The 25,545-nt window shown below is 45.2% G+C and overlaps 1 protein-coding gene across 3 annotated transcripts in view; it reads right to left on the bottom strand.

Moving 5' to 3' along the window:
• Nucleotides 1-2,870: 2,870 nt before the first annotated feature.
• LOC124024201 (arf-GAP with GTPase, ANK repeat and PH domain-containing protein 1) overlaps nt 2,871-25,545 on the bottom strand; it is a 104,139-nt gene continuing 81,464 nt past the window's right edge. For all 3 annotated transcript variants that reach the window (XM_046338202.1, XM_046338201.1, XM_046338200.1), the window contains exons 11-13: nt 13,416-13,570; nt 4,328-4,418; nt 2,871-3,098 (exon numbers count right to left, since the gene is read on the bottom strand). In XM_046338202.1, coding sequence (XP_046194158.1) covers nt 2,872-3,098; nt 4,328-4,418; nt 13,416-13,570 — 473 coding nt within the window. In that variant the 3' untranslated portion in view covers nt 2,871. The remainder of the gene's footprint in view (nt 3,099-4,327; nt 4,419-13,415; nt 13,571-25,545) is intronic.

The following is a 25,545-nucleotide window of genomic DNA, read 5'->3' on the forward strand; positions in this document are numbered from 1 at the left end:
CCACGAGGCCAGGGAGAGACCACGAGAACAGGGAGAGACCACGGGGCCACGGAGAGACTACGGGGCTAGGGAAAGACCACGGGGCCAGGGAAAGACCACGGGGCCAGGGAAAGACCACGGGGCCAGGGAAAGACCACGGGGCCAGGGAAAGACCACGGGGCCAGGGAAAGACCACAGGGCCATGGAGAGACCACGGGGCCAGAGGGAGACCACGGGGCCAGAGGGAGACTTGTTTCATCCATCCAGATGGATTCAGATTCAGCCACCAGCCAAAGCCTGGACACAGTGCTACTGGCCTTCTATACATAGCTAGATGCTACTGGCCTTCTATACCTAGCTAGTAGCTACTGGCTTTCTATACCTAGCTAGTAGCTACTGGCATTATATACCTAGCTAGTAGCTACTGGCATTATATACCTAGCTAGTAGCTACTGGCATTATATACCGAGCTAATAGCTACTGGCCTTCTATACCTATATACCGAGCTAGTAGCTACTGGCCTTCTATACCTAGCTAGTAGCTACTGGCCTTCTATACCTATATACCTAGCTAGTAGCTACTGGCCTTCTATACCTAGCTAGTAGCTACTGGCCTTATATACCTAGCTAGTAGCTACTGGTCTTCTATACCTAGCTAGTAGCTACGGACGTTCTATACCTATATACCTAGCTAGTAGCTACTGGCCTTCTATACCTATATACCTAGCTCGTAGCTACTGGCCTTCTATACCTAGCTAGTAGCTACTGGCCTTCTATACCTATATACCTAGCTAGTAGCTACGGACGTTCTATACCTATATACCTAGCTAGTAGCTACTGGACGTTCTATACCTATATACCTAGCTAGTAGCTACTGGCCTTCTATACCTATATACCTAGCTAGTAGCTCCTGGCCTTCTATACCTATATACCTAGCTATTAGCTCCTGGCCTTCTATACCTATATACCTAGCTAGTAGCACCTGGCCTTCTATACCTATATACCTAGCTAGTAGCTACGGACCTTTCCTCCACATCTACCATACAAGGATTTTACTGACACCAGTTAGCAATAGAAATATGAGCAACATATTGTAGAACCCTCAGGATCCCCCTTTTTAGGCAATAAAAATAAACTGCATACAATCCAATATTAGATACTTTAATCCAAGACACTCAGATGTCTGTCTTTGTGTCGTGGTTCACGTAGTGAAGATCTGAGGGATAACCAGTTTAATTCAGCATACATCAAGTATCAGTATACACATATCAAGTACATGATCGACTCAAGTCATGCAATGTGACTTATCTCATAAACATCCCAGAGACCAGTACACATCAATTCACACACCATGGGACACTCAGCATGAGGCTGCAGGAGCACCATGCTGCATGTGAGCTGCAGTAGTGTACAGTAGAGGGACGTAGTGAACACTGAACAGCCACTTAAGGAATGGCCGAGGAAGGACTATCCTATCGATAGGCAGCGACGACGGAGACAAATGTCTGGCGAGCTCTGCCAAGCCGAGCCGAGTGTCCCGGGTTAATTGAGATAATATTGACCCCTTCTGTAATCTGTTCCCCTGGTCGCGCCACCCGACGGGGATACATGCCTCCCAAATACACAAATAAATAGGTACATGAATAACAATAAATGCATTAGCCGACTGACGGAAGGGGAGAGAGGGGGAGATGAGTGTGTGTGTGTGCATGCATCTGTGTGTGTGTGTGTGTGTGTGTGTGTGTGTGTGTGTGTGTGTGTGTGTGTGTGTGTGTGTGTGTGCATGCATCTGTGTGTGTGTGTGTGTGTGTGTGTGTGTGTGTGTGTGTGTGTGTGTGTGTGTGTGTGTGTGTGTGTGTGTGTGTGTGTGTGTGTGTGTGTGTGTGTGTGTGTGTGTGTGTGTGTGTGTGTGTGTGTGTGTGTGTGTGTGCTTGGTGTGTGTAAAAGGGAAACGGGTGGATCCATAGCTAGAGATGTTTGGTGTAGGGGCCAGTAATTAAAAGGTGCTTGTGGAGAGTAATGAGAACAGGAGGAAAATGGGAAGTCGATATTTATGCAGCCAGCAGTCAGCTCTAATTTGTTATGATGGCTGGTGGTGGAGCATTGGCTTGGCTGCCAATAATTGTATGTGTGTGTGTGTGCGTGCTGATAATTACACCGCCTAGCAGACGTAAGTGCAGAGGGGCTGGGGCCAGTGAGAGTACAAGCCACAGACATTAACACTGTTACCATGTTAAACACCACTGATTACTCCGTACTCACTTTCCCCTCTCTCTAATGGCTAACTCTTGCCTACTGTCCACCTCTGCTGCCAATATCATTACAATGCCCCTGTCACTGTCACCACTGCTGTCCCCAGTTTCCATCACTACTACCTACTGTCCCCAGTTTCCATCACTACTACCTACTGTCCCCAGTTTCCATCACTACTACTGTCCCCAGTTTCCATCACTACTACTGTCCCCAGTTTCCATCACTACTACCTACTATCCCCAGTTTCCATCCCTACTGCTGTCCCCAGTTTCCATCCCTACTGCTGTCCCCAGTTTCCATCCCTACTGCTGTCCCCAGTCTCCATCCCTACTGCTGTCCCCAGTTTCCATCCCTACTGCTGTCCCCAGTTTCCATCCCTACTGCTGTCCCCAGTTTCCATCCCTACTACTGTAGAGAGAGCAGAGAGAAAGATCGAGCAGAGAGAGAGCAGAGAGAGAGATCGAGCAGAGAGAGAGCAGAGAGAGAGATCGAGCAGAGCGAGAGCAGAGAGAGAGCGAGCAGAGAGAGAGCAGAGAGTGAGTAGAGAGCGAGCAGAGAGAGAGCAGAGAGTGAGTAGAGAGTGAGCAGAGAGCAGAAAGGAGAGGAAACCGACAGAGACAAAGAGACTGGAGTGCTCCCCCTACCTGGTGGCGTCGGGTGCTGGTTTGAGGCGTCCCTGTGCATTGCCCTCCCACACGTCATTGGCCAGCTCGTTGCCTATAGAGGTCATGACCTTGAGGAGCTCCAGGGGCCACTCATCCAGGTCCAGGGACCGAACACGAGATAGGTGGGTCCCCAGGTTCCTGTGGATCCCTGAACACTCGATACAGATCAACGCTCCCAGGTTGAGACTGGCCCAGTCGGGGTCTGGGAAACAGAGACAGGACACACATTTTACATACTTCATTTGAATCCATAAGACATATTTGCAAAATGATTCAAAAGGTCATAGAAAAAGGGATACAATCATAAAACGTATTATTGTTTTTTTAAACTGGATAATAAAATCAATCAATCAATCAATCAATCAATCAATACCATATTACTGAAGGATCAGACGGGAGGTGAAGGAGACAGAACAGGTATTACTGAAGGATCAGGCAGAACAGGTATTACTGAAGGATCAGGCAGAACAGGTATTACTGAAGGATCAGACGGGAGGTGAAGGAGACAGAACAGGTATTACTGAATGATCAGGCGGGAGGTGAAGGAGACAGAACAGGTATTACTGAAGGATCAGGCAGAACAGGTATTACTGAAGGATCAGATGGGAGATGAAGGAGCAGAACAGGTATTACTGAATGATCAGGCGGGAGGTGAAGGAGACAGAACAGGTATAACTGAAGGATCAGGCGGGAGATGAAGGAGACAGAACAGGTATTGCTGAAGGATCAGACGGGAGATGAAGGAGCCGGAACAGGTATTACTGAAGGATCAGGCGGGAGATGAAGGAGACAGAACAGGTATTACTGAAGGATCAGGCGGGAGATGAAGGAGACAGAACAGGTATTACTGAAGGATCAAGCGGGAGATGAAGGAGACAGAACAGGTATTACTGAAGGATCAGAAGGGAGGTGAAGGAGACAGAACAGGTATTACTGAAGGATCAAGCGGGAGATGAAGGAGACAGAACAGGTATTACTGAAGGATCAGGCGGGAGGTGAAGGAGACAGAACAGGTATTACTGAAGGATCAGACGGGAGGTGAAGGAGACAGAACAGGTATTACTGAAGGATCAGGCGGGAGGTGAAGGAGACAGAACAGGTATTACTGAAGGATCAGAAGGGAGGTGAAGGAGACAGAACAGGTATTACTGAAGGATCAGGCGGGAGGTGAAGGAGACAGAACAGGTATTACTGAAGGATCAGGCGGGAGGTGAAGGAGACAGAACAGGTATTACTGAAAGATCAGACGGGAGGTGAAGGAGACAGAACAGGTATTACTGAAGGATCAGGCGGGAGGTGAAGGAGACAGAACAGGTATTACTGAAGGATCAGACGGGAGGTGAAGTAGACAGAACAGGTATTACTGAAGGATCAGGCGGGAGGTACACTGTTGTTAGCTATCAGAGGTAAAAATAGATAGTTGTAACTCACTCTGGGCCTCACAGTCCACACAGCGAGAGTTCCCTCTTAGGCTCCTCACATTCTGTAAGGCCATGGCCTCAGACTGGCTGGTCAGACGTGACTGTAGGAAAACAATCCAACCGCCATTGTTATGGATGGCTATAACAGCACTAACCTAGACACACACACCAGATTCATCACGCAACTCATTTAGATTGGTTTCCACCAAACATAAGCAAGAGAATGTGTGTGTGTGTGTGTGAGAACAAATAACACAACAAACAGAAGTGGAGACAACAGAAGCTATTCTACAGTGCAAATGTTCCTCCGAGGCCTGGGGCGTCAACAGAGCAGAGGGCTGGCTGGCTCAGATGAGGCTGGCCTGCTCCACTACGCTGTGGGAGGGAAATGGCACCGCTACGCCTATATTACACTTACAGTAATTGCCATTTGTAATTATTTGAACGTGTTTGGGGGTTGAGCAAGTGTGTGTGTGTGTGAATAGGCCTATAAGAGAGTGTGTGTGTGTGTGTGTGTGTGTGTGTGTGTGTGTGTGTGTGTGTGTGTGTGTGTGTGTGTGTGTGTGTGTGTGTGTGTGTGTGTGTGTGTGTGTGAATAGGCCTATAGGAGAGAGAGTGTGTGTGTGTGTGTGTGTGTGTGTGTGTGTGTGTGTGTGTGTGTGTGTGTGTGTGTGTGTGTGTGTGTGTGTGTGTGTGTGTGTGTGTGTGTGAACAGGCCTATAGGAGATTGTGTATGTGTGTGTGAATAGGCCTATAGGAGAGTGTGTGTGTGTGTGAATAGGCCTATAGGAGAGTGTGTGTGTGTGTGAATAGGCCTATAGGAGAGTGTGTGTGTGTGTGAATAGGCCTATAGGAGAGTGTGTGTGTGTGTGAATAGGCCTATAGGAGAGTGTGTGTGTGTGTGAATAGGCCTATAGGAGAGTGTGTGTGTGTAGGTATGTAGGAGAGTGTGTGTGTGAATAGGTATGTAGGAGAGTGTGTGTGAATAGGTATGTAGGAGAGTGTGTGTGTGAATAGGTATATAGGAGAGTGTGTGTGTGAATAGGTATATAGGAGAGTGTGTGTGTGAATAGGTATATAGGAGAGTGTGTGTGTGAATAGGTATATAGGAGAGTGTGTGTGTGAATAGGTATATAGGAGAGTGTGTGTGTGAATAGGTATATAGGAGAGTGTGTGTGTGAATAGGTATATAGGAGAGTGTGTGTGTGAATAGGTATATAGGAGAGTGTGTGTGTGAATAGGTATATAGGAGAGTGTGTGTGTGAATAGGTATATAGGAGAGTGTGTGTGTGTGAATAGGTATATAGGAGAGTGTGTATACAACACTAATCCCAACTGTTCCTATTAAAACACTTGTTGAGTTGCATGGATCTATAGTCAAATCACATTTTATTGGTCACATACACGTGTTTAGCAGATGTTATTGTGAGTGTAGAGAAATGCTTGTGCTTCTAGCTCCAATAGTGCAGTAATATCTAACATGTAATATCTAACAGTTTCACAACATATACCCAAAATACATGTTAATCTAAGTAAGGAATGGATTAAGAATATATATAGATATATGTCAGAGCAGCATTGGACTAAGATACAGTGGTATCGTATAGAGTACAATATTTATAAACAATTAAAGTGACAATTAAAGTGAAGATACCGTAGAATAGTGTGGAGTGCAGTTATACATATGAGATGAGTAATGCTAGATACGGAAACATTATTAAAGTGGCAAGTGATCCATTTCTAAAAGTGGCCAGTGATTCCTAATCCATGTCTATAGGCAGCCGCCTCTGATGTGCTGGGGATGGCGGTTTAGCAGTCTGTGGCCTTGAGATAGAAACTATTATAGTCTGGTATAGTATTGTAATAATGCAGTACGGCATTGTAGTAGTAGTAACAGTGTGGTATAGTAGAATAACAGTGTGGGATAGCAGTGTACCAGTGTGGGATAGTAGTGTAACAGGGTGGTATAGCAGTGTAACAGGGTGGTATAGCAGTGTAACAGGGTGGTATAGTAGTGTAACAGGGTGGTATAGTAGTGTAACAGGGTGGTATAGTAGAATAACAGTGTGGAATAGCAGTGTACCAGTGTGGTATAGTAGTGTAACAGGGTGGTATAGCAGTGTAACAGGGTGGTATAGTAGTGTAACAGGGTAGTATAGTAGAATAACAGTGTGGGATAGCAGTGTACCAGTGTGGTATAGTAGTGTAACAGGGTGGTATAGTAGAATAACAGTGTGGGATAGCAGTGTAACAGTGTGGTATAGTAGAATAACAGTGTGGGATAGCAGTGTACCAGTGTGGTATAGTAGTGTAACAGGGTGGTATAGCAGTGTAACAGGGTGGTATAGTAGTGTAACAGGGTGGTATAGTAGTGTAACAGGGTGGTATAGTAGTGTAACAGGGTGGTATAGCAGTGTAACAGGGTGGTATAGCAGTGTAACAGGGTGGTATAGCAGTGTAACAGGGTGGTATAGCAGTGTAACAGGGTGGTATAGCAGTGTAACAGGGTGGTATAGCAGTGTAACAGGGTGGTGTAACAGGGTGGTATAGCAGTGTAACAGGGTGGTATAGCAGTGTAACAGGGTGGTATAGCAGTGTAACAGGGTGGTATAGTGGTGTAACAGGGTGGTATAGTGGTGTAACAGGGTGGTATAGTGGTGTAACAGGGTGGTATATTAGTGTAACAGCGTGGTATAGCAGTGTAACAGCGTGGTATAGCAGTGTAACAGCGTGGTATAGTAGTGTAACAGTGTGGTATAGGAAGCATAAACGCGTGGTATAGTAGTGTAACGGTGTGGTATAGTAGTGTAACAGCGTGGTATAGTAGTGTAACGGTGTGGTATAGTGGCATAGCAGTGTAACAGCATGGTATAGTAGTGTAACAGTGTGGTATAGTGGTATAGCAGTGTAACAGTAGTGGTATAGTAGTGTAACAGTGTGGTATAGTGGTATAGTAGTGTAACAGTGTGGTATAGTAGTGTAACAGCGTGGTATAGTAGTGTAACAGCGTGGTATAGTAGTGTAACAGCGTGGTATAGTAGTGTAACAGCGTGGTATAGTAGTGTAACAGCGTGGTATAGTAGTGTAACAGTGTTGTATAGCAGTGTAACAGTGGGGTATAGGAAGCATAAACGCGTGGTATAGTAGTGTAAGGGCGTGGTATAGGAAGCATAACAGCGTAGTATAGTGGTGTAACAGCGTGGTATAGCAGTGTAACAGCGTGGTATAGCAGTGTAACAGCGTGGTATAGCAGTGTAACAGCGTGGTATAGCAGTGTAACAGTGGGGTATAGGAAGCATAAACATGTGGTATAGTAGTGTAACGGCGTGGTATAGGAAGCATAACAGCGTGGTATAGTAGTGTAACGGTGTTGTATAGCAGTGTAACAACGTGGTATAGCAGTGTAATAGCGTGGTATAGCAGTGTAACTGCGTGGTATAGCAGTGTAACAGCGTGGTATAGTAGTGTAACGGTGTTGTAGTGTAGTGGTATGTAACAGCGTGGTATAGTAGTGTAACGGTGTTGTATAGTGGTATAACAACGTGATATAGCGTGGTATAGTGGTATAACAATGTGGTATAGCATAGCAGTGTAACTGCGTGGTATAGCAGTGTAACTGCGTGGTATAGCAGTGTAACAGCGTGGTATAGTAGTGTAACGGTGTTGTATAGTAGTGTAACAGCGTGGTATAGTAGTGTAACGGCGTGGTATAGAAAGCATAAACGCGTGGTATAGTAGTGTAACGGTGTGGTATAGTAGTGTAACAGCGTGGTATAGTAGTGTAACAGCGTGGTATAGTAGTGTAACAGCGTGGTATAGTAGTGTAACAGCGTGGTATAGTAGTGTAAGTGTGGTATAGCAGAGTAACAGCGTGGTATAGTAGTGTAACAGAGTGGTATAGTAGTGTAACAGTGTGGTATAGTAGTGTAACAGTGTGGTATAGTGGTATAGTAGTGTAACAGGGTGGTATAGTAGTGTAACAGGGTGGTATAGCAGTGTAACAGCGTGGTACACCTGCATTGTTTGCTGTTTGGGGTTTTAGGCTGGGTTTCTGTACAGCACTTTGAGATATCAGCTGATGTACGAAGGGCTATATAAATAAATTTGATTTGATTTGATTTGATGTAACAGTGTGGTATAGTAGAGTAACAGCGTGGAATAGGAAGCGTAACAGAGTGGTATAGCAAGCATAACAGAGTGGTATAGTGGTGTAACAACGTGGTATAGTGGTATAGTAGTATAATAGCGTGGTATAGTGGTATAACAGTGTGGTATAGCAGTGTAACTGCGTGGTATAGCAGTGTAACAGAGTGGTATAGCAGTGTAACAGCATGGTATAGTGGTATAGTGGTGTAACAGTGTGGTATAGTAGTGTAACAGTGTGGTATAGTGGTGTAACAGCGTGGTATAGTACTGTAACAGTGTGGTATAGTAGTATAACCGTAGTGGTATAGCAGTGTAACAGTGAGGTATAGTGGTGTAACAGCGAGGTATTGTAGTGTAACAGTAGTGGTATAGCAGTGTAACAGCATGGTATAGTGGTATAGTAGTGTAACAGAGTGGTATAGCAGTGTAACAGCGTGGTATAGTACTGTAACAGTGTGGTATAGTAGTATAACCGTAGTGGTATAGCAGTGTAACAGCATGGTATAGTAGTGTAACAGTAGTGGTATAGCAGTGTAACAGGGTGGTATAGTGGTATAGTAGTGTACCAGTGTGGTATAGTGGTATAGTAGTGTAACAGTGTGGTATAGTAGTGTAACAGTGTGGTATAGTAGTGTAACAGTGTGGTATAGTAGTGTAACAGTAGTGGTATAGCAGTGTGGTATAGTAGTGTAGCAGTAGTGGTATAGCAGTGTAACAGCATGGTGTAGTGGTATAGTAGTGTAAAAGAGTAGTATAGTACTGTGACAGTGTGGTAAAGTGGTGTAAAAGTGTGGTATAATAGTGTAACAGTAGTTGTATAGTAGTGTAACAGTGTGGTATAGTGGTATAGTAGTGTAACAGTGTGGTATAGTAGTGTAACAGTGTGGTATAGTAGATAACAGTGTGGTATAGTAGTGTAACATTGTGTTATAGTAGTGTAACAGTGTGTTATAGTAGTGTAACATTGTGGTATAGTAGTGTAACATTGTGGTATAGTAGTGTAACATTGTGGTATAGTAGTGTAACATTGTGTTATAGTAGTGTAACAGTGTAACAGAGTAGTGTAACAGAGTGGTATAGTGGTATAGTAGTGTAACAGTAGTGGTACAGTAGTGTAACAGTGTGGTATAGTGGTGTAACAGTGTGGTATAGTAGTGTAACAGAGTGGCATAGTAGTGTAACAGAGTGGCATAGTGGTATAGTAGTGTAACAGTGTGGTATAGTAGTGTAACAGTGTAACATAGTGGTATAGTGGTATAGTAGTGTAACAGTAGTGTAACAGTGTGGTATAGTGGTGTAACAGTGTGGTATAGTGGTGTAACAGTAGTTGTATAGTAGTGTAACAGTAGTTGTATAGTCGTATAGTAGTGTAACAGTGTGGTATAGTAGTGTAACAGTGTGGTATAGTAGTGTAACAGTGTGGTATAGTAGTGTAACAGTGTGGTATAGTAGTGTAACAGTGTGGTATAGTAGTGTAACAGCGTGGTATAGTAGTATAACCGTAGTGGTATAGCAGTGTAACAGCGTGGTATAGCAGTGTAACAGTGTGGTATAGTAGAGTAACAGTGTGGTATAGTAGAGTAACCGTGTGGTATAGTAGTGTGGTATAGCAGTGTAACAGCATGGTATAGTGGTATAGTAGTGTAACAGAGTGGTATAGCAGTGTAACAGTGTGGTTATAGAAGTGTAACAGTGTGGTATAGTGGTATAGTTCTGTAACAGTGTGGTATAGCAGTGTAACTGTGTGGTATAGTGGTATAGTAGTGTGACAGTGTGGTATAGTAGTGTAACAGCGTGGTATAGTGGTATAGTAGTGGTACAGTAGTGTAACAGTGTGGTATAGTGGTATAGTAGTGTAACAGGTTGGTATAGTAGTGTAACATTGTGGTATAGTAGTGTAACATTGTGTTATAGTAGTGTAACAGTGTAACAGAGTAGTGTAACAGAGTGGTATAGTGGTATAGTAGTGTAACAGTAGTGGTACAGTAGTGTAACAGTGTGGTATAGTGGTGTAACAGTGTGGTATAGTGGTGTAACAGTGTGGTATAGTGGTGTAACAGAGTGGCATAGTAGTGTAACAGCGTGGTATAGTGGTATAGTAGTGTAACAGTGTGGTATAGTAGTGTAACATTGTGGTATAGTAGTGTAACAGTAGTGTAACAGTGTGGTATAGTGGTGTAACAGTAGTTGTATAGTAGTGTAACAGTGTGGTATAGACGTATAGTAGTGTAACAGTGTGGTATAGTAGTGTAACAGTGTGGTATAGTAGTGTAACAGCGTGGTATAGTAGTATAACCGTAGTGGTATAGCAGTGTAACAGCGTGGTATAGCAGTGTAACAGTGTGGTATAGTAGTGTAACAGTGTGGTATAGTGGTATAGTAGTGTAACAGTGTGGTATAGTAGTGTAACAGTGTGGTATAGTAGTGTAACAGTGTGGTATAGTAGTGTAACATTGGTATAGTAGTGTAACAGTGTGGTATAGTAGTGTAACATTATAGTAGTGTAACAGTGTGGTATAGTAGTGTAACAGTGTGGTATAGTAGTGTAACATAGTGTAACAGTGTGGTATAGTATAGTAGTGTAACATTGTGTTATAGTGTGTAACAGAGTAAACAGTTGGTATAGGTATAGTAGTGTAACATTGGTATAGTAGTGTAACAGTAGTAGTGTAACAGTGTGGTATAGTGGTATAACAGGTATAGTAGTGTAACAGCGTGGTATAGTGGTATAGCAGTGTAACAGTGTGGTATAGTAGTGTAACAGTGTGGTATAGTGGTATAGTAGTGTAACAGTGTGGTATAGCAGTATCGTAGTGTAACAGTGTGGTATAGCGGTATCGTAGTGTAACAGTGTGGTATAGTAGTGTAACATTATGGTATAGTAGTGTAACATTGTGGTATAGTAGTGTAACATTGTGGTATAGTAGTGTAACATTGTATAGTGTAACATTGTGGTATAGTAGTGTAACATTGTGGTATAGTAGTGTAACAGTGTGGTATAGTAGTGTAACAGTGTGGTATAGTAGTGTAACAGTGTGGTATAGTAGTGTAACAATGTGGTATAGTAGTGTAACAGTGTGGTATAGTAGTGTAACAGTGTGGTATAGTAGTGTAACAGTGTGGTATAGTAGTGTAACAGTGTGGTATAGTAGTGTAACAGTGTGGTATAGTATTGTAATAGTGTGGTATAGTAGTGTAACAGGGTGGTATAGTAGTGTAACAGCGTGGTATAGTAGTGTAACTGTGTGGTATAGCAGTGTAACAGCATGGTATAGTGGTATAGCAGTGTAACAGCGTGGTATAGTAGTGTAACAGGGTGGTATAGTAGTGTAACAGGGTGGTATAGTAGTATAACTGTGTGGTATAGTAGTGTAACAGTGTGGTATAGTGGTACAGTAGTGTAACAGTGTGGTATAGTAGTGTAACAGTGTGGTATAGTATTGTAATAGTGTGGTATAGTAGTGTAACAGTAATCTAACAGTATTGTAATAGTACTGTACTAGAGTGGTATATTATTGTAACAGTGTAGTATAGTATTGTACTAGTGCAGTATAGTATCGTAAGTGTGGTATAGTATTGTAATAGTGTGGTATAGTAGTGTAACATTGTGGTATAGAAGTGTAACAGTGTGGTATAGTATTGTACTAGTGCGGTATAGTATTGTAACAGTGTGGTATAGTATTGTAATAGTGTGGTATATACTGTAACATCATTGTAATAGTACTGTACCAGTATTGTAATAGTGTGGTATACAGTAGTAGTGTAACAGTACTGTGACATCAGTGTAATATTGTAGTATTGTAACCTTAGTGTAATAGTATAGTATTGTAACCGCAGTGTAATAGTATAGTATTGTAACCATAGCGTAACAGTATAGTATTGTAACCATAGTGTAACTGTATAGTATTGTAACTGTAGTGTAATAGTATAGTATTGTAACCGTAGTGTAATAGTACAGTATCGTAACAGTACAGTATTGTAACCGTAGTGTAATAGTATAGTATTGTAACCGCAGTGTAATAGTATAGTATTGTAACCATAGCGTAACAGTATAGTATTGTAACCGTAGTGTACTAGTACAGTATTGTAACAGTACAGTATTGTAACCGTAGTGTAATAGTATAGTATTGTAACCGCAGTGTAATAGTATAGTATTGTAACCATAGCATAACAGTATAGTATTGTAACCGTAGTGTACTAGTATGGTACTGTAACCGTAGTGCAATAGTATATTATTGTAATAGTAGTGTAATAGTATAGTATTGTAATAGTAGTGTAACCGTAGTGTAATAGTATAGTATTGTAACAGTATAGTATTGTAACCGTAGTGTAATAGTATTGTAATAGTAGTGTAATAGTATAGCATTGTAATAGTAGTGTAACAGTATAGTATTGTAACCGTAGTGTAATAGTATAGTATTGTAATAGTAGTGTACTAGTAGTGTACCCGTAGTGTAATAGTATAGTATTGTAATAGTAGTGTAACCGTAGTGTAATAGTATAGTAATTGTAACAGTATAGTATTGTAACCGTAGTGTAATAGTATAGTATTGTAATAGTAGTGTAATAGTATAGTATTGTAATAGTAGTGTAACAGTATAGTATTGTAACCATAGTGTAATAGTATAGTATTGTAATAGTAGTGTAATAGTAGTGTACCCGTAGTGTAATAGTATAGTATTGTAATAGTAGTGTAACCGTAGTGTAATAGTATAGTATTGTAATAGTAGTGTAACCGTAGTGTAATATTATAGTATTGCAATAGTAGTGTAACAGTATAGTATTGTAACCGTAGTGTAATAGTATACTAGTGTAATAGTAGTGTAATAGTATAGTATTGTAACCGTAGTGTAACAGTAGTGTAACCGTAGTGTAATAGTAGTGCAATAGTAGTGTATTGTAGTAGTAGTGTAATAGTAGTGTAACAGTATTGTAATATTGTAGTACGGTACCTTGGCCTTGCTGCTCTCACAGGACTGCAGGCTGGCTAGGATTTGGCTCTCGATGGCCTGGACCCAGGCGTCTCTCTCCTCGTACGAGGTGGCCTCAAAGTGCCACGTCTGGCCCGTCAAAGATACAATGGTCAACTCAAAGTTCTCCTCTTGTTCTGGAGGACAGAGGGATATAGGAGGGAGAGAAAGAGAGGGTCACTTTTAGGGTTGGTGGCATACACACATCTATTGCACTGTTACACACACATTAATGCACTGCTACACACACACACACACATTAATGCACTGCTACACACATACACCTAATGCACTGCTACACACACACACCTAATGCACTGCTACACACACACACCTAATGCACTGCTACACACACACACCTAATGCACTGCTACACACACACACCTAATGCACTGCTACACACACACACCTAATGCACTGCTACACACACACACCTAATGCACTGCTACACACACACACCTAATGCACTGCTACACACACACACACCTAATGCACTGCTACACACACACACACCTAATGCACTGCTACACACACACACACCTAATGCACTGCTACACACACACACACCTAATGCACTGCTACACACACACACCTAATGCACTGCTACACACACACACCTAATGCACTGCCACACACACACACACACCTAATGCACTGCTACACACACACACCTAATGCACTGCCACACACACACCTAATGCACTGCCACACACACACCTAATGCACTGCCACACACACACACACCTAATGCACTGCCACACACACACCTAATGCACTGCCACACACACACCTAATGCACTGCCACACACACACACACACACACACACACACACACACACACACACACACACACACACACACACACACACACACACACACACACACACACACACACACACACACACACACACACACACACACACACACACACACACACACACACACACACACACACACACACACACACACACACACACACACACACACGACCCTGTCTTTCAAAGATAATTTGTAAAAATCCAAATAACTTCACCAATCTTCATTGTAAAGGGTTTAAACACTGTTTCCCATTCTTGCTCAATGAACCATAAACAATTCCTGAACATGCACCTGAGGAACGTTCGTTAAGACACGAACAGCTTACAGACGGTAGGCAATTTAGGTCACTTAAGAAAACTTAGGACACTAAAGAGGCCTTTCTCCTGACTCTGAAAAACACCAAAAGAAAGATGCCCAGGGTCCCTGCTCATCTGCGTGAACATGCCTTAGGCATGCTGCAAGGAGGCATGAGGACTGCAGATGTGGCCAGGGCAATAAATTGCAATGTCCGTACTGTGAGACCCCTAAGACAGCGCTACAGGGAGACAGGATGGACAGCTGATCGTCCTCGAGGCGTCAGATCACGTGTAACAACACCTGCACAGGATCGGTACATCCGAACATCACACTTACGGGATAGGTACAGGATGGCAACAACAACTGCCCAAGTTACACCAGGAACGCACAATCCCTCCATCAGTGCTCAGACTGTCTGCAATAGGCTGAGAGAGGCTGGACTGAGGGCTTGTAGGCCTGTTGTAAGGCAGGTCCTCACCAGACATCACCGGCAAAAACGTCGCCTATGGGCACAAACCCACCGTCGCTGTACCAGACAGGACTGGAAAAAAGTGCTCTTCAAGGTTTTATCTCACCGAGGTGATGGTCGGATTCGCGTTTGTCGTTGAAGGAATGAGCGTTACACCGAGGCCTGTACTCTGGAGCGGGATCGATTTGGAGGTGGAGGGTCCGTCATGGTCTGGGGCGGTGTGTCACAGCATCATCGGACTAGTTATCCTAACCTGCTACGCTAGCTATCCTAACCTGCTACGCTAGCTATCCTAACCTGCTACGCTAGCTATCCTAACCTGCTACGCTAACTATCCTAACCTGCTACGCTAACTATCCTAACCTGCTACGCTAACTATCCTAACCTGCTACGCTAACTATCCTAACCTGCTACGTTAGTTCCCCTAACCTGCTACGTTAGTTCCCCTAACCTGCTACGTTAGTTCCCCTAACCTGCTACGTTAGTTCCCCTTAACCTGCTACGTTAGTTCCCCTAACCTGCTACGTTAGTTCCCCTAACCTGCTACGTTAGTTCCCCTAACCTGCTACGCTAGTTCCCCTAACCTGCTACGTTAGTTCCCCTAACCTGCTACGTTAGTTCCCCTAACCTGCTACATTAGTTCCCCTAACCTGCTACGTTAATTATCCTAAACTGCTACGTTAATTATCCTAAACTGCTACGTTAATTATCCTAAACTGCTACGTTAATTCGCCAAACCTGCTACGTTAATTCGCCAAACATGCTACGCTAGTTCTCCTAACCTGCTACGCTAGTTCTCCTAACCTGCTACGCTAGTTCTCCTAACCTGCTACGCTAATTCTTCTAACCTGCTGCGCTAGTTCTCCTAACCTGCTACGTTAATTCTCCTAACCTGCTACGTTAGTTCTCCTAACCTGCTATGTTAGTTCTCCTAACCTGCTATGTTAGTTCTCCTAACCTGCTATGTTAGTTCTCCTAACCTGCTATGTTAGTTCTCCTAACCTGCTACAAAAGTCACTTCTGTCTGTAGCTGTATTCCATCTCGTCAAAACCTTTTTCATTGGAACAGAGCAGAACATTCTGTCAGCTCTACCACAGATCCTAGTGACCTCTGGAACCCCTCCACATCCGTCCCCCTGCGGCCAGGATATCCCCCCAATTACAGGCCCTGTGGCCACCCCTGGACCCTTGAATATCAGTGGTCCAGAATAAAGGCCAGTCATTACAATCACAACCCCACCCTAGAGGGGAACACATGGATCTGCTACCCAAACCTCACCCAACATAGGCTAAATGGGGCCAATGAGGACTCTGTTTTAGAGAGTGACGCAGGCTCTTTCACGGTTCACGTCAAAGCCCTGACATTGTGTGTGTGTGTGTCTCATTTGCGAGGTCACATTTGGAAACTGTTAAGAACAAAAGGAGGGATTGAAGAAGAGGTGAAGTGGAGGAACATGGCAGGGTGGGAAGGGAGGGAAGGGCACAGCTGGTTCTAACAAGAGACCGTCTGATGAGGGAGATCAGACACCAACCTGGTTCCGTTTACAATTTACTCCAATGAGAAGGGACAGGGGGCCCAATTACATAATGAGGAGCCAATCAGCCCCCATCAGCCCTCCAGCATGTGCTAATCAGAGGTCTTCTCAATAAGACTACCTGAGGAACCGGTGAGGTCAGCAGCACCACGGTCTTGTAGTGACCTACTTGTCATCAGTGGACGCTAGCTACATTGGTGGTAGCTGCGTGAACAGCTTATGGCTCTGGAGTGCATGAAACCTATATACTTCAAATAATACATTCCAGCGCTAGTGAACCAGTTAGAATAGACTAGTAATCACTGACAGCTTTGTGATGTGTTCTGTCTGGGAGTGGAGGTCTGATCACCTCCCTGGGAGAAGATTACAAGTTTAATCAGCCGAGAAAAGGGAGAACGGAGAGAGAGAGAGAGAGAGAGTCAGGCTGGAGGAGCCAAACCATTTACTCCTCTCCTCCTTTTTCTCACTCACTCATTTAGCTAATTGGCTTCCTCTCAGAGACCAGTGAAGCTGAAGTTCCCTTCTGGCTTCAGAGTGTTCAGACCCACAATGAAAGGCCTTTGTCTCCCTACATCTCTCTCTGCCTGTCTAAGGATGGGAGGATAGGCCCTGTGGCTAAATAAGTTAGAAACCTGAAGAGCCTTTAACTTCCTGCATGGGTAAAGAGACTGAAGATGTCTCACTGTCTTTAGATTACATGATTCATCTGAAATAACCTCTTACATCTCATCCTACAACATTAAAGCTTATTTTCATCTTAGAGACATAGCTACAGTTGAAGACCTAAAGTATTTCTGCAGAGGTCAAATACGGTCCCTAAAGAGGCCTATCTGATGCATCTCAGAGGTCAAATACTGTCCCTAAAGAGGCCTATCTGATGCATCTCAGAGGTCAAATACTGTCCCTAAAGAGGCCTATCTGATGCATCTCAGAGGTCAAATACTGTCCCTAAAGAGGCCTATCTGATGCATCTCAGAGGTCAAATACGGTCCCTAAAGAGGCCTATAGGACGTGTCTCTCCCTATTTGTGTAAGAGAGCTCCTGGGACTGTGATGTCGTCTCGTCCTAGATTGGGCCCCGCCCCTCAAACGCTGACAAGCCCTGTGGGGTCAGGAACAATGTTCTCATCATAATTAAATGTTCCTGCTTTTCTCTGCAGAGGGGGAGAGAGGGGGTGGTTGTTTGACAATTATGGAAACCAACAATGCAGAAAGCCGAGCCCAGCTAGCCGAGGCATAAATTAATACTGTTCCAACCCCCATCGCTCCTCCCCCTCCTCATTCTCAAGTCGATTAATGAATTTCAAAATAAAAATGAAAGGGCATTAGGCTGTGCAACTGTGTAACCCCCACTTTCTAACACTCCCACCCCCAATTTTCCCCTGCAAACCCTGAAATGAGGTGGCCATTACTGGGAGGCCCACTGAGTCATGAGTCATGAGAGGCTGCCTCAGCCTGTCTCCTACACTGCCCTGATATACCACAGCTTGTCTGTCTCCTACACTGCCCTGATATACCACAGCTTGTCTGTCTCCTACACTGCCCTGATATACCACAGCTTGTCTGTCTCCTACACTGCCCTGATATACCACAGCTTGTCTGTCTCCTACACTGCCCTGATATACCACAGCTTGTCTGTCTCCTACACTGCCCTGATATACCACAGCCTGTCTGTCTCCTACACTGCCCTGATATACCACAGCCTGTCTGTCTCCTACACTGCCCTGATATACCACAGCTTGTCTGTCTCCTACACTGCCCTGATATACCACAGCCTGTCTGTCTCCTACACTGCCCTGATATACCACAGCCTGTCTGTCTCCTACTCTGCCCTGATATACCACAGCCTGTCTGTCTCCTACACTGCCCTGATATACCACAGCCTGTCTGTCTCCTACACTGCCCTGATATACCACAGCCTGTCTGTCTCCTACACTGCCCTGATATACCATAGCCTGTCTGTCTCCTACACTGCCCTGATATACCACAGCCTGTCTGTCTCCTACACTGCCCTGATATACCACAGCCTGTCTGCTACACTGCCCTGATATACCACAGCCTGTCTGTCTCCTACACTGCCCTGATATACCATAGCCTGTCTGTCTCCTACACTGCCCTGATATACCACAGCCTGTCTCCTACACTGCCCTGATATACCACAGCCTGTCTCCTACACTGCCCTGATATACCACAGCCTGTCTGTCTCCTACACTGCCCTGATATACCACAGCCTGTCTGTCTCCTACACTGCCCTGATATACCACAGCCTGTCTGTCTCCTACACTGCCCTGATATACCATAGCCTGTCTGTCTCCTACACTGCCCTGATATACCACAGCCTGTCTCCTACACTGCCCTGATATACCACAGCCTGTCTGTCCCTACACTGCCCTGATATACCACAGCCTGTCTGTCTCCTACACTGCCCTGATATACCACAGCCTGTCTGTCTCCTACACTGCCCTGATATACCACAGCCTGTCTGTCTCCTACACTGCCCTGATATACCACAGCCTGTCTCCTACACTGCCCTGATATACCACAGCCTGTCTGTCTCCTACACTGCCCTGATATACCACAGCCTGTCTCCTACACTGCCCTGATATACCACAGCCTGTCTGTCTCCTACACTGCCCTGATATACCACAGCCTGTCTGACTCCTATACTGCCCTGATTTACCACATCCTGTCTCTCTCCTATACTGCCCTGATATACCACAGCCTGTGTCTGTCTGTCTGTCTCCTACACTGCCCTGATATACCACAGCCTGTCTGTCTCCTACACTGCCCTGATATACCACAGCCTGTCTGTCTCCTATACTGCCCTGATATACCACATCCTGTCTCTCTCCTATTCTGCTCTGATATACCACATCCTGTCTCTCTCCTATTCTGCCCTGATATACCACATCCTGTCTCTCTCCTATTCTGCTCTGATATACCACATCCTGTCTCTCTCCTATTCTGCCCTGATATACCACAGCTTGTCTGTCTCTCTCCTATACGTCTCTGATATACCACATCCTGTCTCTCTCCTATACTGCCCTGATATACCACAGCCTGTGTCTGTCTGTCTGTCTCCTATACTGCCCTGATATACCACATCCTGTCTCTCTCCTATTCTGCTCTGATATACCACATCCTGTCTCTCTCCTATACGTCTCTGATATACCACAGCCTGTGTCTGTCTGTCTCCTATACGTCTCTGATATACCACAGCCTGTGTCTGTCTGTCTGTCTCTATACGTCTCTGATATACCACATCCTGTCTCTCTCCTACACGTCTCTGATATACCACAGCCTGTGTCTGTCTGTCTCCTATACGTCTCTGATATACCACAGCCTGTGTCTGTCTGTCTCCTATACGTCTCTGATATACCACAGCCTGTGTCTGTCTGTCTCCTATACGTCTCTGATATACCACAGCCTGTGTCTGTCTGTCTCCTATACGTCTCTGATATACCACAGCCTGTGTCTGTCTGTCTGTCTGTCTGTCTCCTATGCGTCTCTGATATACCACAGCCTGTGTCTGTCTGTCTGTCTGTCTCCTATGCGTCTCTGATATACCACAGCCTGTGTCTGTCTGTCTGTCTGTCTCCTATACGTCTCTGATATACCACAGCCTGTGTCTGTCTGTCTGTCTGTCTGTCTGTCCTTTACGTCTCTGATATAGCACAGCCTGTGTCTGTCTGTCTGTCTCCTATACGTCTCTGATATACCACAGCCTGAATTGAAACCTGTCTGGCAGTGTGGAGAAGGCCCTTGGTTAGATTTGATATGTGTATCACAACATAAGATATGTTAACCTGAGATTTCTCAAAGGGAAATGGGCATTCACACACACACACACACACACCTTTATTTGATATACTCTTTCAGGCACACACGCAGGGACACACACTCGCACTCTCCATCGCCCCGCCACTCGTAGTAATCACACCACTACTCTGAGATACAGGGGAGAGCGAGAGAGAGAGCAAAGAGCGAGAGAGAGAGTGGTGCTGTCGTCGGGGCAATTTGTGAACTCTGACATGGCCAATCTTTAACAGCACAACAATACACACCCAAATATAATACAGACCGTTCACCAATTCCAGGCAGTACAGAGGAAAGGCAGCACTAAACATGTGGATGGACCAGGGCTTAGGCCCAGGACCTGCTAGAGTAACCCGAGAGAGAGAGGGTGTATGTGGGGTTGGGTGGGTCTGGGGACTGCAATGAGGGGGGAGGACGCGTCTGGAAAAAGGGAGAGGGCGAAGGAGGGGGAGTGAGGCTCAGGAAACAGAAATTAAAAGCCTTAAATGTCAATGCACACACTATTGCTTGGTGAAACAGGTCATTACTCCCTATAGTATTACCACCATTTTACAGCATTAATAACCTGGAAAATAGTGCAGCAATTGCTCACGTCTCAAGAAATAAATATTTATTTCTTATTGAACAAGTACATAATATAAAGGGTGGGGGGGGCAATGGAATATAGGGAACCCTTCCTGCTGTTGATTATGATGCCTGATGCTGTCCATCACATACAGTAAAAACCATGAGCCACGAGTTAAGTTGGGGACTGCTGAAGCACAGGGGAGAAAAGTCACAAGGCACCACACACACACATACACACACCCATGACACCAGAGAGAGTGCATGCTCCAGGATGCTCTGTGTGTCTAAGGTGTCTTACTTGGCAGTGAGGGGGGGGACGGCAGAGGAAAGTACACATGGACATCAGGCGCAAGCATGTCCACTGAGAAAGGTCAAAGGGCAAAGATGGAGACAGGTGGACATGGTGGAGTGGAAGGCTGCCATCTTGGGTGTGTGAATTCTCTCCATCATGGTGGGTTAACCAGTTAGTTAGTTAGTTACCTTCCCAGTTGCTGTTACTCTCTCCATCATGGTGGGTTAACCAGTTAGTTAGTTAACTTCCCAGTTGCTGTTACTCTCTCCATCATGGTGGGTTAACTAGTCAGTTAGTTAGTTACCTTCCCAGTTGCTGTTACTCTCTACATCATGGTGGGTTAACCAGTTAGTTAGTTAGTTACCTTCCCAGTTGCTGTTACTCTCTCCATCATGGTGGGTTAACCAGTTAGTTAGTTAGTTACCTTCCCAGTTGCTGTTACTCTCTCCATCATGGTGGGTTAACCAGTTAGTTAGTTAGTTACCTTCCCAGTTGCTGTTACTCTCTCCATCATGGTGGGTTAACCAGTTAGTTAGTTAGTTACCTTCCCAGTTGCTGTTACTCTCTCCATCATGGTGGGTTAACCAGTCAGTTAGTTAGTTACCTTCCCAGTTGCTGTTACTCTCTCCATCATGGTGGGTTAACCCAGTTGCTGTTAGTGGGTTAACCAGTTAGTTAGTTACCTTCCCAGTTGCTGTTACTCTCTCCATCATGGTGGGTTAACCAGTCAGTTAGTTAGTTACCTTCCCAGTTGCTGTTACTCTCTCCATCATGGTGGGTTAACCAGTCAGTTAGTTAGTTACCTTCCCAGTTGCTGTTACTCTCTACATCATGGTGGGTTAACCAGTCAGTTAGTTAGTTACCTTCCCAGTTGCTGTTACTCTCACCATCATGGTGGGTTAACCAGTCAGTTTTAGTTACCTTCCCAGTTGCTGTTACTCTCTCCATCATGGTGGGTTAACTAGTCAGTTAGTTAGTTAGTTGCTGTTACTCTGGAGAGTTTCCAGTTGCTGTTACTCTCTCCATCAGGTGGGTTAATCAGTTAGAGGACACCAGGGTTAAAGCACTATCATGGAGGGTTAACCAGGAGTCAGGTGTAATCAGCACCAGCAGCACTAGAGGGGGAGGAGTCAGGTGTAATCAACCAGGTGGGTTAACCAGTCAGCACTAGAGGGGGTTAGGAGTCAGGTGTAATCAACCAGCAGCACTAGAGGGGGAGGATAGAGGGGGATCATGGTGGGTTAGTCAGGTGTAATCAACCAGCAGCACTAGAGGGGGAGGAGTCAGGTGTAATCAACCAGCAGCACTAGAGGGGAGGAGTCAGGTGTAATCAACCAGCAGCACTAGAGGGAGAGGAGTCAGGTGTAATCAACCAGCAGCACTAGAGGGGGAGGAGTCAGGTGTAATCAACCAGCAGCACTAGAGGGGGAGGAGTCAGGTGTAATCAACCAGCAGCACTAATCAACCAGCAGCACTAGGGGGGAGGAGTCAGGTGTAATCAACCAGCAGCACTAGAGGGGGAGGAGTCAGGTGTAATCAACCAGCAGCACTAGAGGGGGAGGAGTCAGGTGTAATCAACCAGCAGCACTAGAGGGGGAGGAGTCAGGTGTAATCAACCAGCAGCACTAGAGGGGAGGAGTCAGGTGTAATCAACCAGCAGCACTAGAGGGGAGGAGTCAGGTGTAATCAACCAGCAGCACGAGAGCACTAGGAGGAGTCAGGTGTAATCAACCAGCAGCACTAGAGGGGGAGGAGTCAGGTGTAATCAACCAGTAGCACTAGAGGGGAGGAGTCAGGTGTAATCAACCAGCAGCAATAGAGGGGAGGAGTCAGGTGTAATCAACCAGCAGCACTAGAGGGGAGGAGTCAGGTGTAATCAACCAGCAGCACGAGAGCGGGAGGAGTCAGGTGTAATCAACCAGCAGCACTAGAGGGGGAGGAGTCAGGTGTAATCAACCAGCAGCACGAGAGCGGGAGGAGTCAGGTGTAATCAACCAGCAGCACTAGTGGGGGAGGAGTCAGGTGTAATGAACCAGCAGCACTAGAGGGGGAGGAGTCATGTGCTGGGCATGGAGTTGTGCAGTGACAAATCACAAGTCAGCAGTAGAAGCAACACAGGAACAGTTGAAGCTGAACAGTACTGCCTTAACATCATTCACAGAGACTTTTACCATGACAACCTGGCAGTGGCATGTGCACAAAATGGAATCTCAAAAAATATATAGAACAAGTCAAATAGAACTGGTTTAAAAACTAGATGTTAAACAAATCAAGCTAAGAAAAGGTTATCAGAGGGGGGCAGAGGGGTAAAATGTTTCCCTCTCCCACTGAAGGTGTTCAGGTCCTAGACTATGTGACTTCTGCTTTCACCTTCTATAATGAGGTACATACTACACTCTAAATACACACTTATTCCCCCTCTCATCTCGCCCCTGAACCCTCACAGCCCCCGCCGACACTACTGTTATTTCCCAACATCCCCCGAGGCCTAGAAGAACATTTGCTACACAACGATATCAGAAGAGAAAGTACATTTATTCACCAGTCCCCCGCTACAGCATAGGACAAGGGAACATTCTGGTAATGGGTGTGTGAGGTTTAAATGTTAGACTGCTTGTACGAGCCTCGGTCTTATTGTCCTTCAAGGCGCTATTCTCCCACACACAGGAATCTGGAGCAGTCACAAAGAAATACCCCAATATATGTTCAAGTCATTTACATCTGCACCCACACACTGCAGTGTGTGTGTGTGTGTGTGTGTGTGTGTGTGTGTGTGTGTGTGTGTGTGTGTGTGTGTGTGTGTGTGTGTGTGTGTGTGTGTGTGTGTGTGGCGTCTAAAATATTTGGGTCCTTTGTTCTTCGGTCCTTTGTACATCCAACGATGGTCTTCTGCATGGGAAAGACCACCTGGGACCTTTAACAAGTTGACCTTTAGTGTCACACCTGCTGTACCTCTATGGCTACAAAGTGACCTTAATTATCTTCCATTTTAGGGAAATGGCCAAAGCGATTTGGCAGGCCCACCTCCCCTCTAAGGGCTAAATGATAGATGCATCAAGATGCTTCAGTCACAACACAAACCACACCCACTTCTGCTCTCTCGAACAACCTGTGTGGAATGAATCCCCCAATCACCCAGTCCGCTATCTAACCACCTGATCCTTTGATCCCATACCAGATCATAGAGAGCGTTCTGTCCTGACTAACATCTCCTCTCCAGGAATGCCTCTTTCTCCCTCCAGCTGGTCTGCCGCTCTGTGTGGGGCCTCATCTCCACCTCCCATCTCAAAGGGGCCAAAGGGGCGCTTTCATGTCCCCAGTCTCGAATCTGAGGGACAACTTTGGTATCTCCAGCAGGCTCGCGGTCAGATCCCCTTTCAAAGGTCCCGGCAGCGAGGAGTCGGACCCCGTGCTGTAGTGTATGTAACAGGGGGTGCTAGGCAACTAACGAGGTGCTCTTACAGAGACAGTTAATTGTGGGCTGTGATCAACGGAGCACACAGAGGAGGAGTGATACACCTGATGCAGGTGGCTGTGAAAGAGAGGAAAGGGGGAGGAGAGGGATGGAGGGGGTAGAGATTCGTGGGTCTCCACATGTCAAGCATCTGGGGGGAGGGGGGGGTGTCTGGCTCAGTGGAAGGAAGAGGATGAGTGGCGTCTTTGTTTTAGGGAGAGAAGGAGAAGAGAGGGAGCAAGTAGCTTTTCATTAGAACTAAAAGGATCCCCTGTTTTAGCCATGTAGGAATCCTGCTGTTTCCTCACAACCTTAAAGGGATACTTCAGGATGTTGGCAATGAAGCCCTTTATCTACTTCCCCAGAGTCCCATGAAATCGTGGATACCATTTGTTAGGTGCCTGTGTGCAGTTTGAAGGACGTTGCTAACTAGCGTTAGCACAATGACTGGAAGTCTATGGTAACTGCTAGCATGCTAGTAGATACCATAGACTTCCAGGCATTGCGCTAACTGAACTATCCCTTTCAGTATCCCATCCTGAAGTATCCCTTTCAGTTCACACACACACACACACACACACACACACACACACACACACACACACACACACACACACACACACACACACACACACACACACACACACACACACACACACACACACACACACACACACACACACACACACAATGGTGAGTATAATGTGTAATATCAGACAATTAGCACCACTTTTTTATGTATATTTACTAACATCTGAAGGAGAAAAAAAACAAGAGAAATAGAAAACAGAGAGAGCGACATGGAGATGGAGACCAGATAGATGAAAGAGAGAGAGAGGAAAGAGAGACATGGAGAGAAGGAGA

This window comes from Oncorhynchus gorbuscha, unplaced genomic scaffold (genome assembly GCF_021184085.1).
Source record: "Oncorhynchus gorbuscha isolate QuinsamMale2020 ecotype Even-year unplaced genomic scaffold, OgorEven_v1.0 Un_scaffold_1779, whole genome shotgun sequence".
Lineage (NCBI taxonomy): Eukaryota > Metazoa > Chordata > Actinopteri > Salmoniformes > Salmonidae > Oncorhynchus > Oncorhynchus gorbuscha.